The following is an 18,936-nucleotide window of genomic DNA, read 5'->3' as shown; positions in this document are numbered from 1 at the left end:
GACGGATACAGGGCCGGTTACAGACGCTTGATCACAGACCTAGATTTGAGAGTTGTTGCAAATACAGTGATTCGCTCGAAGTAAATGTATCGTTACCTATCACATTCTAAATATTCACAAATCGCCCGGTGACTTGATGCAGCCCGCGCATGGGCATCTGACTGTCGAACCCCGGCACGGTCCTACATATATAGCATCGACGTCTCCGATCCTTTCAGGTCCCGGCGCGTTGCCGTAATTTTCGTTTGTAGGAATGCTGCGCGGCGTGCTCGGAGATTTCACGGTACACCTCGTCCCTGTCACCGAGGGCGCCGAGGGTGTACACGCCGCCATTATCGGTGAAAATTTGTAGCGTTTGCGCGTCGCCTGGTAACCAGCCAGAGTGCTTGGATTTTTCCACTCGGAGGATGTGCTCGAACGCGATGGCGACGTTCTTCGGCGAATGCGTTTTGTACCTGTTCAGAAAAAACGCAATGAGACGATCGGCTCATTCCGGGCATGCTCCGGGATCAGAGTCGGGAGAGACGAGGGAAGAAGCGCCAAAGGAATCCGGGATGCAGACGGTGTTCCCTCATACGAACCTCATGAATAGCAAGTGCTGTTCCGTTAGGAATATCCTTCCGCTCTTGAACGCGCCGGTGAGAGCCTTCTCCTTGTTGATCATGGTGCATCTCTTCCCGAGCTCCCAACCGGTCACGAGCCTTTCAATATGACTCAACTCGAAAAGATTGCTCAGTTTCTCTTCCAACTTTCTGAGGACCGATGGATCGAAGGATGATCGGATCGAACTGAGATCGTTGGAACTTTTCGAGAGCTTCAATGAGTTGTGGAACTTCTGTTGACGCTCCAGATCTTTGCCTGCAGGGGGAAGACATGGCTTAGGATTATTTCCATCACGGATCGGACGCCACACTCCGACCACTCGCGGATCTCTTTCACTCGCATTCGCCAGCCGTGGGATCAGAAGGGGACAAGTCGCTCACGGAGGTGGATGTGTGTCATTGTTAGCCACGTTAAGCGTGGCGGAAGAAATAGGTAATCGAGTAATTTAGGATGAGTAATGGAAGTCTCGAATCCCTGATTTTTCTCGTTACCACAACAGTAACGGCGGAGGAGGGTACCTGCGAGCAGGGGCGCGCACAGGATTTTTTTCCGGGGGGGGCAACTGGAGTTTTGGAGGGGGCCAGACGACCAAAAATGATGACGCGCCTTCTCGGGGTCCATACTTCAGCATTGAAACCGAAGAATTTTGGTAGGGGCCATGGCCCCCTTGCCCCCCCCACGCCTGTGCGCGCCTCTGCCTGCGAGGGAACCCGTTTTCGGGCTGATCCACACAGCCAAGGTTTAACGAGTACCTGCATATTTTTCCGGCAGCAGGGATCGAACCCACACCGCCTCCCGCGCGAGCGGCGTCGTTGCGGCATTTCACGAAGTGAAACGCACGTTTGCACGAGTAGTGACGAACGCGCTAACCACTCGACCACCCGTCGGTGCGAGGGAAACCTGGGATTCATCTTTCAGCGGACAGCTCATGAATCTTGTACGCCCGATCGTGGGGTAGTTGCACACGAAGGCGATGCCAGATCGGGTAAAGGAATCAGACAAGCCGTGATCTTGACCCGAGATCCTCCATGTCGTCGGCGACTACCCATCCCTTCCTCTCGAACCATCGAGCTTCGTCATGTAGAGAACCTATTACATCCTGTCAGGGCCCTGATTTATGGCTCGTGTCACGCCCCACGTATGCGCGAATGCGGAATCGGTGTTGACAATGAGCACTCCACGGAAAAAAAGAGTCACGGATTGTGTCCTGAATGTGGCCTTGGGAAAACCTTGACAGAGCTGTATGATGCCGCGTGACGACCTCGAGAGCGCCTCCGACCTCGAAACTAACGTATCTTCGTCGAGGACATGTTGGCAAGCGATCCTTTCTCCCGAGCCCCCTATATGCGATGAGAGATCCATGATGGCCTGCTCAAGGGTTAGCTTCTGCTTGACGACCCTGGGCTCGAGAATCGGGGCCCCGAGGACAGAACTATGAGATTCGGGGAATCAATTGAATAGACGAGTGTCGGAACCGACTGATTTTTGATATCAAGTCAGACCGGAGTAGCCATCAATGCCATAGCCCAGGCTCTCGAGTCGAGAGATTTCCGGGAATTGGTCTGCTCCCACTGATTCCATTCAAGCAATAATGAATAATCGATTGCGACGGATTGGAATCGCTCCTTGGAAAGATTTTTTGCAGAGAGAATAATTCGACTCGTTCCGAAAAAGTTCTGGAATTCGTTCGTCATTCGTTCCGATAAGATGGAATCAGTGAATTCACTCTCATGGCGGAATTCCGCAGTGAAAGAACCCTTACGACCACCGTAGATGTTTCAACTCGACCAAAGCTATGTGGACTCGTTGACTGAGTACAGGATTCGTGTCACGACCCTTTCCAAACGTCCTCACCGCCTCACGCCCTGGGTGCTCGAAGAAAACAGGCGTAAGCGTACCGATCGAGATTATGATCCTCGGCATGCACTCTCATTGACTGGACGACCTTCTTTTCGCATGAAATTCGATGTCTGGACAAATTTCCTGGTTTTCTCAGGATATGGTTCCTGAAGGCACTCTTCCTCTATAAGGAATTGCGCGTGGCGGAACGTTCTGGACTGACGGGATCGGAGTACCCATTCTCGTTTCTTTCCGAATGCAGCTCCGCTCGGTGGTTTATATCTCGTTTCGAAACGATTCGCTCGAGCGAGCGGGCTCGCCTACTCTCGAATTTATGCCTGAATCTCCCTCCCTGGAAGGCCGAGAGAGTATAACGGTCGGACAAAGGATCCTCGGGGAGAGCTATCGTTGTCGTCCGTGTCCAGCTGTCTGCGTTTCCGTTTGGTAAGGATGAACTCAGGGTAAAAATAAACCCAGAACAGTGACTGCGGTGCCGCGACTTACGCACTGTCGTGCTGAGAGAGGCCAGCGGGCTCTGAGCGGAGGGCTCGTGTTTACTAGAGACCAGTTTGTCGACTGACTGGCTGAGGTCTCAGTCCAGCTCTGGAGGGGACTCTGGTCGAAGTACCTAGCAGCCAATGATTCCGAGCAAGTGACAATTCGGAGTTTCCGAACAATCCCTTGGTCCACCAATCGAACAAGCCAGTGACAGCCGCAGGAAGTGAGCGAGTTGGATCTTTACGGAAGCAGAATCTTCGGCAAATATGGACAACGATAGAACAGACGACGATCTGTCTCACAACGTTACGCAGACGCCGTTGAACGACACCTCTGTCCACTGGATGAGCTTGGATCACGACGTCAGACTGGAGAGATACAAGCGACCTATATTCGAAGTTGGTGAAATTCTCAATGGCAGTATCCGAGCTCGAGTCATGCCGCCGAATCGAATCGAGAAGATCACTCGAGATGACAGTGCGATTCCTGGTCGGGTGAGATCGCTCCCGACTAGACTGTTCAGCAAGAATATCTGTTACCAACAGAAAGTTCGGCCGATCGGTACGGCAAGAGGACGCAGACGTCTAGATCAGAAGCCCCTTGTCGGGAGATCCAAGAGCGTTCACGACATCAGTACCGAAGTTGAATCCGCATCCGCCCTGCAGCGGGAAACGAAGGTGAATCTCCTGAAGTCCGCGATGACTTTCTCTCCGAGCGAGGAAATCGTCATGACGGCAACGAGCATGATAACGACGGACATCATCCCGGACAACCTCGACAAGCTCAATGCAAATGAGGGAGAGTCATGTGCAGCGACCAAACTGATTGAGAGCAGTGTGGACGAGGAAATTATTGTGCCCACCAATTGTCATCTGTGTTTTGAGATTCGGGCCGAACGCGTGGACTCGGCGAGGGACTCCAGTGGACTGAACTCTCCGAATAGTTTAACTCGCAGTGACAGCGTGTCGTCCATCAGCTCCAGCTCGTGTCGTGAACTCGGTTCGGCCCAGTCGAAGGCCAAAGTCATCAACGAAATTATCAAAGCCCTCAGTAGCGTGAGTTTCGAAGGTTCGACTGATCCAACGGAATCAGCGGTGGATGGAGGACTGCGAGCGGGCGTCTCCTCAGATACGCGGAAATCAGAGCCGGAGGCTTCAGAGCCGAATGGAAACCTCCTAGAACTTCCGCGTCTCAATCAAGCAAGACCTTCTGCCCTGGCCGAAGTGAGCGGAAGATCTTCAGAAGGAGAATTCCAGGGCTCATCAAATGGAATTACGCAGGAAAACTCGAAGCAGGAACTGAATAGGATCTCAGAGACCGAGGTGGAAACGAAGGTTCAGAGCTCGCGCCGTCGAGTACCCAGAACACTCGGACTCGGCTCCTCTCCGCCATCAGAAATGACTCAATCGCTGTACGGGGCTTCTCTGAAGCTGAAAAGAGCTTCTCCGGTGGAAGCTCTCAAAATGAGCTGGAGCTGTAACGACATAAATTCTCACACCAGCTCGAAGAGGGAAGTCGTTTCCGAAGTGTCCGGTCCTTTATTTAGGGACTCTCAGAGTCAGACGATGTTCCGCATCGAGCCCATTGGGGTTCTGTGGGAAATGGCTTCGCAGTTCCCGAGTCGCACCGTTCCGCTTTTCGCCGAGTGTAGGACAGCAGAGCAGCGAACGAATATTTTTAAACAGTTCAGACGTCGACCACGAGGCGGCTCTCTCGAGGATAACACCATGGACTACTCTTCGGAAGATTCCATGCCCGACACGAGCGACAAAGGCGTCGGGCATGACGAGCCTCTGACAGAAGTCCTGAAGTTCGGGAAAGAAGACAGACCCGATCGCGAAACGACAGTTTCGGACCAGAACGTCGCGCCAATCCCACGATCGCGTTCGGAGGAACGCGGAATCGCTTGGGAAATTCTTTTGAACAGCGCACAACCTCGACACCACATGACCCTGCAAGAGGCTTTTGACGTTCATTGTAAGGGCGTCAAGAGACGATCCAGATCGCGACTCGAAAAAGTTGCTCACATCAAGACGCAACGTTACGATCGGGATAAAATTTTCGAGCAGTATGTCAGTCTGTTACCGCCGCACCAGAAGCTCAAATTAGACAAGAGCAAGATCCTGCTCGGCTCGGACGGCGGTCGCCACTGCAGCAATGGCCGGAAGAAACAGAAGCCCAAGAAGCAGAACAGCTTGGAGAAAAGGAAGAAAACCAATCGGATAGCTGCGGACATTTACAAGAATCGAGTTCGTTACGAAGTTCTGGCAGGAAAAACAACGTTCCCTGTGAACAAGATACTACTCTGTTGATTTTCGATCTCTGCGCACTTGTTCCCTCAGAATGTTACACGCTGAAAGGTTCTATTGCCTCCGCATGCGCAGCGGCACAACCAACCAATCTCAGGGGCGCCGTTTTCGGTGGTGGCAACGACAAAACTCCCGGAGCTCCCGTATATTAATCGCCTTCTAAATAGGATTCGAGGACGCAATCTTCTGGGTGCCGTTCCCGCTCGGGGCAAGCGGGCACACGCAAGTTTCCAGGAGGATTCCGCTTCAGGAGGAATTCGGGGAGGGAATTCTCGACAAGAAGTGCCATTCTCGAGATCCGCCCCGGGCGCCACTTTGCCACAGTACGCCACTGCGCATGCGTATGTATAAAGAATTCCGATGCATGTACACATATAATTGTACAGACCCGAATGTCAGGAATGATTCCAGATATCTCTTGACGAGTAATGGACATGAGAATAAAAACATCCCATGCTCAAGATCGAACCGATCACTACATCATTAAGTCCGCTTGTGATCGGTCGTCGTGCCTGTCCAATGCTCACCACATGCTGTCCTAGATAATTGCAGTTGGAACGTCTCGGTGATTCATTAGGGTAGCCGAGCTGGATGGCGATGAGCCGTACATGTAAAGAACGTCCGCTGACGTTTCCTGATACTTGGGAGTCATGTTCCTCATATTCACGGGAGGGGGGAGAAACATCTCCTGCCTAGTCTTTCGGGCTGACAGAACCAGGAGCATGGATTCAGACCCGCGATCAGCGAGATCTGTGATATCTCTCCATCTCCTAATATTGCACATCGTGCAGGGTCGATGTCGTGAATCTGGTGGTGATGGGAAATTTCGGAGCTCATCTAGCACTCACCTGTGGGAAGCTCGTTGTACCATATGTAAAGCAGGTCGTACTTCGCTCGAACCCTCGGGAAACGGAAGAATATGTAATCTAGGATGAAGATCTTCAAGATGAGAGCCGTTCCAGCGAATTTACAGAGGAACGCTGCTGGAACGAACACCGAAACCGCGCTGCTCAACGTCAATACGAGTAAGAGGCTAGCCGTTATCGTGGGTCGCTTCCAGGTCCATAAAGCCAAAACCTTGTCCATACAGTCCGTTAGCATGTGTAGAGACACCTGAGTATTGAGAAGGAGAAGTTCCAGTTAGCCTCTGGGTCTCATTTCGGTTTCGTATTCTGAGTCGCGGGAGCATTTCTAACGCATCGGGGAGCAAGAATTTCGACGGGAACGGCCGCCGATTTGTGCTAGCAATCCTGCCGAATTTCATGCCAGGAGCGCCCTGATCGGAGGTGATTATCAGAAAATGATATGCTTCATGGAGATGCCCAGACACAGATGGAAGTCTGGAGGACAGGTAGAGAAGATGGGCCGACCAACGAACGAATCAATAGACCTCTATATTTAGAAAAGAAAATCGGGTCAGTCTAGTAGCCGTTCGATGCTGGATGATCCCCGTCTCGCTGTCAGGAGGTCAGGAACTCCATGAGACAGGTTGTCGAGGCAAACAGATCCCCTGAGGCATAAGCATATAATCGGAATGAAAACTCAATTCTCGGGAAACTTCTACGACGGCTGCTCGAAATTCCGTGGAGCGCTTTTTCTACTTTTCTTGCTAATACGATCATCTCCATCCTCCAAAACTTCTGTATACGAACGAACATCCAAAGGTTTCTGCATGGTGAATCGATCCGCCCATTTTGCCACGCTCCCCGATTGTCAGTTTTCATCCCGGAGTTCGAATAGGCTTGATTATTTTTTACTTACTGTAACCCTCATATTTAGCTGGAGAAGATTTGTCAAGCGAACGGCATTCGGCCGCCGCCTGGCCTCGAAGCTGAGTCGGTCCTTCTCGAAGATCCAACCCTTTTCAATGAGATAGTTCCGTATCAACGATACGGCTACGGCGATTAGAATCAGTGTGACTATGTATTCCGTCCAGAGCGAGTGCAGCAGAACGAGGAGCGTCAACATCGTCTGGATGGGCAGCACCCACTGCGTGATCTTTAAATACTCGTTGTAGCCATCTCTCAAGGGGCCGTCGACGAGCGCAGCAAAAATATCATCTGAAACAAAACGAGGAGCTTCACAGTTTTCGTCTCCGATATTGTCAACGTTGGTCCTCAGTGATCCGCTGAGCATCTCCGCTCGTGATGATTCCGACCGAGGCTTCCCCAACGTCAGGACCCAAATCCCATATTGGGAATCCTCTCCCAGAAAACCGATTTTCTGACCAGCGAGCTCGTTTTCTCGGCATCCGACTCATCCTTTCCAGGTACTCAGGGATTCTTTCAGTGGTGGCCTCCATCCACTATCGACATAATGTTGCTGAGAGAGCATAGGAGTGGGAAGGTCCACGAATGAACGCGATAGAGCATTCATCAGACGTGAGAGCCGTACGTCCTAGGTCAGGCCTTGGGGATCGAAACCCCAAGGTTATTGGGTGCAACCATGTGCGCAGTGATTCTACGGGTCTTTACTGTCCCCGCGTCCTCTGTCAAGGCCGGGAGGTCAGATTCAGCATCGGAGCATTCGAATCATACTTCAAAGATTGATTGGTAATCCCGAAAAGTGAAGAAATCGTCTCTATAGGAGAATGGCCTGCTGGCTCCCGTTACAGCCAGGAATCCCGTTTAGGCGGGGTTGTGGTCTCGTACAGCCGTACGTCGCTTCGTGGTGTAGTGGTAGCGCAGTGTGAGAGAGAGACTATTCTGTTTCGTCCTGACGTGATCCAAGGCCACTTACCGAAACGGTTGAGTGCGTCCGTTGTGCTGAAAAGTCAAATTCAGACAATAATTCAAACCAGTCGCGATCGCGTCGTCTCGAATCCCTGCTTTTCTTTCCCACAAATCAGAAGCTCCAGCGGATACTCGTGATGCATTGTTTTTCTCAGCGGGGAAAAGCGGCCGGTGGAAGATGCATTGTGAGCCCCACAGAATTTCGTAAGGAACATCTCCCAATGAAAACTTCCAATGAGAGGCGAGGACTCACTATTTGATCGAAAACGAGTCTTCGTACTCGAACAGAGGTCGATCCTTGATCTCGAAGGGTCTGATTTCGGAGAAGTCTTCTTTGAGCTGATTGAACCATCTCTTCGCGAGCTTGCTGAGCTTCCAAAGCTAGAGGTCGAAACGAGAGTTGACGGGGGATTTACTATCGGTTTCTCCGTATGGACCCCAAATGATGTGTGGACGGAGGGCCCGGGACGTACACCTCTGAAACTGTGGTACTTACGAGCTTTGCATGGTTCGCCGAGTTCGTGTCGATGATATCAATGCCCCGCTCATTGTGGAAAACTGAGTGATCGCTGACGGTAATCCTCGGTGGTGATGACTGTTGAGGAATCGCGTTTGGCTGCGAACCTCGCCGCCCGCGGAAGGACGTTCTAAGAGCAGCGTTCTCATTGCCGAGTTTGCGGATACTTAACTCTGTAAGAAAGCCACAATCTCAAGACGAGGCTTCGGTATTTGCTTTCATGCTCGATGATTCTGTATCCGACATAGTTTCGAGGCATTTCTAAACGATCTCTACATCGCCTTCCATTACGCCGAATGACGGAAAGTGTGTGAATATCTACGCGACAGCCGTGACGAACGACCGCCTGACGAAAAACAGAAATCTTATGCGATGTGGCCCGTCCGCAAAATCTGCGCGACTCAACCCGGAAAACTCACTCAACTACATAAACTTGGCTGATTCAAGAGCATCGCCAGCCTTAATTGAGCTTAGCGGACATCCGACGCTACATAGCGTTGAACTTTCTCCTCGATTATCGTCGAGAGGCGATTACCTCAAGAGGACTGTCGATGAAGCAACCGTCAGAATATGGGGATTGATAAGCCCAACCCGACCATGTGGATAACAGCACGTTTCTAGAGGGATGCGCATGTGAAATGAAACTCAGAGATGCAAATCTTGAGAAGGAGCGCAATCCCCGATTTTCGCCTCGGGCGCCGATTTACGCCGCAGCTTGAGAAATACATTCGCGGGTCCTAATATTGCCCAAACCAGGCTCTTCGAGAAACAATACATCGGGAACGAGTCGATCCCGGTGATGTTCGCGCTGAGAAAGTGCTCATCGCTCCGCGGAAGCATGGGATGGCCCTCGGGGCTATCCGACGTTGGGGCTCGATTCCAGGAGGTTCCCAAACACCAGGCTTCGCCATCAAAAATGTTCCTGATGTTCGCGGAGCTCCGGGAGTCGTTCGTCGCCGATCAAGAAAGGCCTTTTCGAAATAACTTACGAGCTTGACGCAAATGTATGTATCCATTGGACTGCATCCCACCGTCGTCATCACGATTCGCGGAGCCGTTTTTGAATCGGCGAAAAGTGTGCTTCCGTTTGGCCGCGACAGGGATGAGTAATACTCGGAGACTCTCTCCTCTCACTGGCTTACCCACTGAGCACCTCGACCTTGCTCGAGTGTGAAGGCGTGTCACCCCGGCAATGGGACTTTAGGATCTCCGCTAAAGACTTTTCGTTTCAAGCTAATTGGAATTTTTCGGGAAGGAGATTGCGGAATCAGCTCGTGTCTCCGACTTACTCCAGGAGGAATCGGCGGGAAGCATCTATCTAAACGGCATGGCCGAGAACAGATATCTCGAGCTCAATTCCTAGCTTCTGATCGCAACGACTAGCCTAGCCATGATCCTTCCGTGAGAACTCACCGGAAGAGCTTCTGCTGAAGTCCTTTATGGAGAAGGATGAAATAGTTTCATCATCCGAGTTGATGAAACTTTCCATCGAGCCGAAGTCTGTGTTCAGCGTCGGGGGTTGCAAATGCCTAGTGTTCGCCAATTTATTCATTTCCTCGAGCTGGAGTTCCTTCTCGAACTCCTGAGTGAGGTCAGGGCACGACACATTTCTTCCGATGAGGAGAGGCACGGCCAGCTGTGGAAGAAGAAAATCTAAGTTATATCGATTCCGCATCTCGTCTTGGCTTTGAGGTAATACTCCGGTCTTCCGCCTCTCGAAACAGTCAAGCCAGGCCTTATATATATAGATTTATTTGAGCATTTGACCATTTACGTTATGTTATGTTATGTTATGTTATGTTATGTTATGTTATGTTATGTTATGTTATGTTATGTTATGTTATGTTATGTTATGTTATGTTATGTTATGTTATGTTATGTTATGTTATGTTATGTTATGTTATGTTATGTTATGTTATGTTATGTTATGTTATGTTTAGAGCTCGGGAGATCAGGCACTGAAAAATGCCGAAAGTGGCAGACGAAGAGACACTGAAATACCCTGGAATGGGCGCCGAAACTAGGCGACACAGGCGTGATAGGCAGGTCAAACGCCGCGTCAAACCGTTCGCCAGTGCCGTTTGATGAGGAATCTACGTGGTCTTCCGGAGTCCCATCGGTTAGTGATCGAGGCCGGTCTGGTAGGTAGCATTATCGAGGAAAAAAATTGACGTCTAGGCGGAGTGTCGGATTCTATCAGGAGCAAGATGTGCTCCTAGAGCATGGATTCGCCGACCCTATTCTTCGCCGAATCCGTTCGTAGACCCTAAATTTCCCCGGAATTCAGCTTCTAGGTGGCTCAGAAAGGCTACTTAGGCGCGGAACAACCTAAATAGGTACTTTCGATGGGAAAGCGTCGAAAGGGCGGCCATAGGTATTTATGGTAAATTGATGGAGACCTGCGAACCTTTTTCTGCTCGGTCAGGGATTTCTATCAGAGAAAGTATGGAAGGTACATTCAGTGGAATCGGCCCATCGAATTCTTTGCGAGCGATAATCGGAAAACAAAACCGGCAAGCATGTATGATAGCATTTGTAGGTTCGGATGGATTTCCTGATTCGAAGCGAGAAACCCTGAACGGATTAAGCCGTGTATCATCGACATTGCATCGATTCCGGCGGGGCCTCTCTTTGTTCGGAACGGATTAGGTATCATCCTTAGCTAGGGTTTCTGAAGTGAATTCCGATTCGATTTACTTAAGGTCCGCTCAAATTATTTGAGCTCGTAAGTCGGGGTTCGAGTGAAACCATTTTCCTCGACCGAGTGACTTTCCGATTCCCATCGATGGACGCCGTATTGACATACAGGTGTCGTTCAAGGCGATTATAAACCCGCATTGGAATATTAGCGCGGCATGAATCCAGCGTATCCGCACAGAGAGCAGCGAATCATGAGAGCACGGAACGGAAAAACGATGAATATTCCGCCCATGTTCAATCCCTCGTGTAGGCATTCATTCACTCAGTCAGCCCCAGACACGGAGCATGCTTGAACTCAAGCATCGAGTACTGTGAGGCTCAATCTCGCTTGCCAACGAATCGGACGATTTCGCCCAACGATCAAGTCGTCGATCGAACGAAATAGAGATTCTATCCATCACCGATCCTTAGGGCCCGACTCTGGGAATTATTTGGGAGAATGACCAATTTATCGCAATTCGAACGATGCATCTTTCGACATTCGCGTGCCTTCATGGGAGGAGTTCTCGACGACATAGTCTCTCCTGTAGAATCGATGAACGATTACCTGAATGCTGTCTAAAACTGCCATGATTTTCCATCCCGGAATGGATCTATCACTTATGTATGACAGCCAATGGTCGAGCGGAATTTCCCACGACAGATCAACCATAGCGAATGCCTTGCATTTGTCTTCAGTCCGGTACGTCCAGTATTTTTCAGCCGATCAAGTTTTCTGAACGTAAGTTGCGCGCATAATTTCACAAAAAAACTTCCTCAGTGGAGCTTGTTAGGTCATTCTCGCGGAGCGATCAAAGCTAGGACCAATGAATGGAACAATGGATCCATTTCGATCCGATTCGTTCTGGGGTTGAAAACGATTGTCGGCGATTGAGCCCTATCGGAAATTCCTGAGGAGGGTTTGAGGTATTTTCCAATGATGCGTCTCCAAAAGACTTTTTCCATAGAATCTACGTCACCGAGACTATTCTCGTTGACGACGCAATCATTCGTCATTTTAATGAGCTTCGGGAACATCTTCCAATTGCTCCCTTAGAATATTCTTCTGCAATGGGCTGGCGGCGAATTCACAACAACGGAAGCGGGCTTCGGATCAAAAGACGTTTTCCGTCGGCGAACCCGTCCGTCGCGATTGTGTCGTCGTGGTCGTTGTCGACGGCCTGGCATCAAGGTCTGCCGACGACGTCGATGAGTCTACGTAACGTATCGTAATACAGTTTTCCGGCAGCCATTTTCAAAAATAAAACATGGAGCCGATCTAAATAAACACGCTCGCTCGGTAGCTGCATAGAGACACGGTGTCTGAATTTCTAGAGAGACGGAAATCTTGCAGTATATCTGAACCCGTCGAGTGACTGAAGCTCATGAATAAGCGAGCTGCGACATTCAGGTAGCCAGAAATTCAGCGAATCGAATCCGAGGTGGATCAACGGTCTTATTGGCATCAGGCGTATACGTTGGTATGTGATCACGACACCGCTTATCTGCGGAAGGCATTTCGTCGGCTGAGCGGCCAGACCTGAGAGTTACTCAACATCTCTGGTGGATGATCGGAAGCTCTCGAGACTCTATACGACTAATGGTCTACAGGAAACGATTATCCGCTCACATTCGTGAACGCTGCTCTTATTGGCGCCTTCACTGAGCGCGTTCGTCCCGCACACGTTCCTGCTCATGCTGTGATCGTTCCGCTTGTCAATCTCCGCTGTCGCGCGCTATGCAGGGGCCGCGGACCTCGTCTCGCATGAAACCTCATAGCTACTTAGGCACGAAATTACTCTATTGAAGTGTTGATCCATAAGGAATTTGTGGTTAATTACCGGTTTTCCATCGGAGAGCGACTTTAGCGTCTCATCGTAGCTTCGAGGGAGCTGGGTGGCCTGTATTGAAATTCTGTTCGTCTCTAAGACGCGTCTGACAAGCACTTCCACAAAACTGTCACGAAAATATCGAGTTCGTCGGCGGATCGGCTCCACATACTGCTCGTAGTGCCGGTCTCAGCTCTATTCGGAGGAACCCAGGACACTTCACTTAATATAACCTTAAAGTTTCCAGTACTCACTCTCTCAGCTATAACAAACCGAGTCGACTATAGGGGGGAAGGGGACCAGCCCGATAGCCGAACTACCTACTGGTTGGCTGAGTCGCCAAAACGGAGTCGATAGGCAGAAACTTATGCACGCGTCATTCCTCGGTGAGAGGAAAGGATGGAAGAATATTTACTTGCCGTTGTGGCCGACCGCGAAACCCTCAAATCTTACAGGAGGAGCGCGATGGAGAAACTGAGAGCGACAGAGCCTGCGATGATCCATCCGACGATGTCAAATCGGACGAGACTTTGCAGCATCTCATCCGAGATGATGTCAGATGAAGAACCCAGTCTTTCGTACAGAGAGTTTTCCTCCTCTGTAAGAAGACCGAGGCCGCAATTACCGTCTTTCTGAAAGCTGCATCCTGCTTGGAAATGGGCGAGTCATTCGTCCGGTGGACTGAAGAAATATACAATGGGCACACGGGAAGCTCCGCGACCTCTCACAAAATTCGGGTCATTCGTAAGGTCATCCGGCGGAAACGGAACGCACTCGCCCGGTCGAGAGCGTTGTGTCCTCAAGCCACCCGGTCAGCGACATATTGGAACTTCACACCACTAGTTCCCTAGCTCTGGAAGGGGAGAACGGCCCCTTAATTGAATGCCGAGCTTACGAGATGATTCTCCATTCAAGGAAAAGATCCAGAAGCTTGACGGTTCCACTCTGCTGCAAGTTGTATCTCTCCCCGATTCTTGGTCTTCTCCTTCTGACTTCTGGGCAAGCTCTGATCGAGAAAATGCGGTGAGGACTTCTTAATGAAAATTCTGGTGGGGGAATCCCTGCACCGAGAAATTTTTCGACCCCTTCCAGTTTCATCCCTCTCGCGGCCGGACAGGACCGAGCGATTCGGGACAGTACGCACTGCTGTGACCTGGAAGTATGTGACCGAAATACGGTATTCCCTGGACTTCACGCGGGGTATATCTTCTTCCGTTCCACCATTATCCGAAAATGTTGAGGAATTCCCTGATTCAGCGAGCATCGACTGCGCTCCGCGCTGTAAACACCGGCGCTCCGGGTGAAGTGTGGCGACGATCTCCGGCCAAGAACGACATTCAGGGGTTCAGTAAATCGGTACTCTTCAGCGGTTTTTTTCCGAACCGTCTGACTGGGATCAGAAAACAGGTCCAGAATCGCAAAAACCGGTTCTCATGGAACGGATGTGTATTTACGAGAATTAGAGCTGAGTCACAGCGCGGAGCTTGTGATGGGAGAACCGAAGCCCATTCTGGAAAAACGACGATGATGCACGTCATGCTCATCAAGAAGCGCGGAGAACACCTGGAACTTTATCAGCTCCATAATCAGCGCGCATGGGAGCGATGCTTCTCGGATGGAAGATAATATGCACAATTGAACTTCAGACGCTGTTTCGTTGTCTGCTTCGTCACAACCTCTCTGCGCCGCCCGTCTGTGTTCCGACAAAACATTATTCTCCGCATATCTCATGATCAGCCTAATCCGTTTCTGTTGTCCGAACGAGAATCGTCGAGCTCTGCAATGGTCCGATCGTTGCCGCAACTTTGTTAGTCGTATCCTGCCCTCCATCGTACGTTCGATCCAGTCGCAAACAATTCTGGAGTCGACGGACGCGATTTGGAACAGTGGAAGACCTGCGTGTTGATCGCCCACGATTCTGGCGACATCCTAATCTTCACGTGTATTGCGTGAGCTGAGATTACTGGAGATATGTCCGAAATTGGGAGCCTTGCGCCGTGAAACCTTCTCGGTCACTTGAGTGTGTTCTCAGGGGAGACTACTCAGATTAAATTTTTTGATTCGCCCTCTGAGTACCTGTACGCGTTTCCGCCCGATGCGATTAATTATCACGCTTTCTCAAGCTTCATAGAGGAAAAAAAACACTTTGAGCCGAGATAAATAAATAGAGATAAATCTTACTTAGATGAATCGCGAATCGCTTCGGGAGACGATCCGGCAGCGTACGATCCCATCAGCGCCGTCTTCCGGACGATACGCCGCCACTGACATCATGCGTCAGAGGTGCAATTTCAATATGAGAGTGCAAGATGAGAGGAAGAAGTTTTTCGAGCCCATCAATTTTTTTCGCAGACATCCAGCCGCAAAAAAAACACGATAGTGGATGATTTTTCTCATGCGGGACCGAAAAGCGAAAAAACACCGGAGTGCATTTCAAGTTCCTTCGGCGTCAGAGACCGAACGGAGCCTACGAAGCAGGCATGTCGAGTCTGATAGAATTTTTTCTTCGTTCCTAAAGCTCACCAGTGTTTCCGCCGCTTGACGTTGAGGGTGGAGCTCCAGCACCGGTTGAGAATCCCTCCGACCTCTCGGCATTTTCCTAACATTCGGCTTCTTCCGCGCGGCTTCGAACATCTCGCGGACAGCGTGTGTCACCTTAATCCTTCAGAGAGTATCCTCAAGTTCTTTCCTCGATGGACGTTTGCCGGATTCGGTGTCAACAAATCATCGGCTCGCTGTCTAGATCCTCCTACGACATGACGCTTCTCACGAAATGCATGGTGTTTGACGGCAGTGGAGGGCTACCGCTGTCGATGTCCACTCGTTCCAGCCGTCAGACTCACAGTTCACTTCTGGCTGAACTCACAAGGGCAGAAGAGAGCGCATCCAGCGCGAAGAATCATACACACCGACGCACGGACGACGAACGAATGACCGAAAGCACAGCACACAAATCCCAGTCGAGCACTCTGCCGTACACTACCGCGCGCTCACGAGCCGGCCAGCTGTGCGCGATGTGGAGTGAATGAGTCGGCTCCAGTGATTGTGAGCACTGGATGTGCGTGTTTCTAAAAATCTTCTGATGGATTCTCTCCTACCTCGATTTCGTCTTCTTCGTCTTGTTCTTCGATTTTTCTCCCGCCGATGGATTTGTGCGAGCAAGTGAGCGAGCGGAGGAGCGAGTGAACAAGAAGGCATGCAGGGAAGCGGGCGAAAGAGCAGACAGATTTGCTCAACAGATGAAGTCCGCAGAAAATCATCGGAAGCCACAGAAACGGACGCCGCTGGAACTCGTCCACGACCGATCCACGTCTATGCCGACGTCATAGCGATCGGCGCCGACTTCGGTGCTGTTCTGAGCATCCTCGAATTGCTTGACTTCGTCTGACTCGCCCGCTGGATCGATGTGCATCATTATCTCTCTGACTTATCGGCTCACGGTTTCTTCTTGCTCTCAACCCGATCCCGTGTTTTCGACTTGTTTGTGCTTCTCAGAGGCTCCATGTCGCTTCTGACGTGCGACCGAAAACGATCTTTTCCAGAGCCTGATTTCTTTTGACACGCGGATTCTCTCCCCTTGCCGCTTATTCCAGATGTTCCCTCCACAGACGCTCTCGAGGGCTGATAGAGGCGGGGGACATTTCTTGCTGTGTGTCGAATCGGCTCCGTCTCGAGGTTCGGACATCTTGCCCCCAGAGTACCTGAGCCCTACTTTGCGGCATCCCATGAATCGAGTGACACCGACCCAAGCATCCCATGGGCTCGAACGGGGACCTGTTCTCGCCCTTTCTGACTCCCTCAGGGAATAAGCGAGAAAGCTGCTGCTAGGCACCTGCATGAGCAGATTCTGCTGACATCGAATAGATCTCGCTCGAATTTTTTGACGCCCATGAAGTCGCTACTCCTCGACGCGAAGCAAAGGGAAATGGCTCGAGAGGGCTTTCTCGGTCTGTTGATTCCTGGCTCAACAACAATTTCTGCGAACAGGACCTTTCGAACTCCGTACGAAGAGCTCGATGCTATGTGTCAGTGAGTCAGACTTATTATGAGAAATCCCGACATCGACCTCAAGATTCCCGGAACGAAACGGAGGCGCTGCTGTACTATACATCAATCAGGCTCTTTATCTGGTTTAGCGTTCGCCACGCTCCGAAGTTTATCTGATTCCGCTGCGAACTATATTCATATGTGTCATTGTACAGAAACGGATAGAACGTAATCATGAACGCTCATGATGTCGCCGGGGAATCCAAAGCAACAGAATTCATAAGAAAACTCGGAAGCGTCATGTTTCGATTTCTTGGATCCAGGATTTCCTATCTGAGAAGCGGGAAAATCCGGGTGCCGGTAATTTTGCAGAGGATAATCCAGGTCTCAATGCTCCAACGACAGGGGCTATTTTTCGAATATCGTGGACTCGAAGCAAGACAACTCACACTCATTTGCGGCCTAACTTCGACCCGAGAGTCGAGGAATCGACCGTTTCAACCGGAATATGGTCCGAAAGCAAAAGTAATCGAAGGAAAAAACTTACAAGATCGTCTGGCCTTCACTGAGATGGCTCACTAAATTTTCTTCCGCGCAATCAGCTCGAGGTTGTCGAGTCGAGAATCGGAGACCCTCGGAAGCTTTTCGTCCACTTCCGGCTCCGTAGAGGAGGCGTGGCGCGACGCTGTCGCCATTACTAACAGATATTGTTAGAAAGACGGCTCAAGTCTCATGTTACCTGAGTTCCGAAAGAAGACGATATTTTGAAAGGGAATCGATATCCCGCACGGACACATTCCCCCCCGGAACGCGATTCGGCCTCACTGCGCGTTGGCTCGTTGTTCAATCTTCTACGATCCTCCATGATTGAGTACATCAGTATTGCCCCCGATTACGTGAAGAATCTCGTGTGAATTATTGGACTCGACTGCAATCAGAATTATTTAGCTTGACTTGGAATGAATGAAGAAGCGTAGAAGGCTCACTCTTTCAGAGCCGGTCGGGCGTCTGAGAAACGATACATCAAGTCCCTCCCTGGCCCTATACATCCTACAGAACGCTTCCATAAAGGACCATCAGCACTGATAGATTGCGGTAGACTCGGAGCGCCGTTTTCGGACCTCTCGGAGATGATCATCTCCCAACCCCAACAGAAGATGCATGAATTCATCACGGTTCCCCTTGACGAAACGCCAACGTGATGGAACACACACCGAGTTTTGACTAAGTCTCCAGAAAATCCGCCTATGCCAATAAGATGGTATGAGAGGGAACATGATATGGAGGATGACCGAGGGTCGCCTTGATCCGCCGCACCCTTCGGCCTCTCTAGAAATTTCGGGACCCACAAATCTATCAGATACAACTCTGTCAGAGACCCGTCAACGATTCTGAGAGGCGATTCGATCGAACGAAATTCTTACCGGCAGCGATAAGCTGAATCTGGTCCGCACAGGCAATGGTGGCTCGGGTGACTCATTCGTCGCGGTGGAACACCGACTGTACTCGGATTACGAAAGTCAGATAATGATTGATTCACAGCAGTCCGAGTCTCCTCGACTCTCGTCGAATTTCAGCGACTCCCACTCCTTGCCTCATTCGATACTAGAACATCGCAAGTAAACGCACGAGCCTCCGGACGAGATCGGACTGGGTCTCTAGCTTCGGAGAACTTCTGCACTTCTGAGTATGTCGCACGTGCGTAAAAACCTGCGTGAAATTGACTGGGAGGGACAAAGAGTGGTGAGTGTTCGATAGCGATGGCGATGCATCGTCTGGTCAATGGGGAAAGCGCGGTTTCGGTTTTCCTCGTTTCTGGTCCGATTCCCGTATTTTTTGTTGTATCCTTGTTCCCTTCCTTTGGTACTCTGTGAGCCGACGGTATATTTCCCCTACCCAAACCAGGGAACGTCACTCTCCGTCGCCTTTTCCGTCTTATCTTC

The 18,936-nt window shown here is 50.6% G+C and overlaps 1 protein-coding gene across 1 annotated transcript; it reads right to left on the bottom strand.

Annotated features, from left to right (window-relative positions):
* Positions 1–214: 214 nt before the first annotated feature.
* LOC100903292 (GRAM domain-containing protein 4) lies at positions 215–18,487 on the bottom strand. Its single transcript, XM_029112902.1, has 10 exons — positions 18,418–18,487; positions 17,733–17,921; positions 9,912–10,134; positions 8,478–8,671; positions 8,235–8,362; positions 7,989–8,014; positions 7,011–7,309; positions 6,098–6,362; positions 582–858; positions 215–455 (listed from the first exon to the last, which is right to left on the bottom strand). The coding sequence occupies exons 2-10, from the start codon at positions 17,868–17,870 to the stop codon at positions 215–217; spliced, it is 1,791 nt and encodes a 596-aa protein (XP_028968735.1). The 5' UTR covers positions 17,871–17,921; positions 18,418–18,487.
* Positions 18,488–18,936: the final 449 nt, after the last annotated feature.

The sequence above is a fragment of the Galendromus occidentalis genome, unplaced genomic scaffold (assembly GCF_000255335.2).
Source record: "Galendromus occidentalis unplaced genomic scaffold, Mocc_1.1 scf7180000077533, whole genome shotgun sequence".
Lineage (NCBI taxonomy): Eukaryota > Metazoa > Arthropoda > Arachnida > Mesostigmata > Phytoseiidae > Galendromus > Galendromus occidentalis.
Note: the sequence above shows the minus strand (reverse complement) of the source record. Positions and strands in the feature narration are given on the sequence as shown.

Coding starts and splice junctions, on each gene's coding strand:
- LOC100903292 (XM_029112902.1), bottom strand. CDS start 17,870: ATGTACTCAATCATGGAGGATCGTAGAAGATTGAACAACGAGCCAACG. Junction 8,672..9,911: donor CTTCAGCAGAAGCTCTTCCG/GTGAGTTCTCAC, acceptor GCTTTCTTACAG/AGTTAAGTATCCGCAAACTC. Junction 8,015..8,234: donor GACTCGTTTTCGATCAAATA/GTGAGTCCTCGC, acceptor TTGACTTTTCAG/CACAACGGACGCACTCAACC.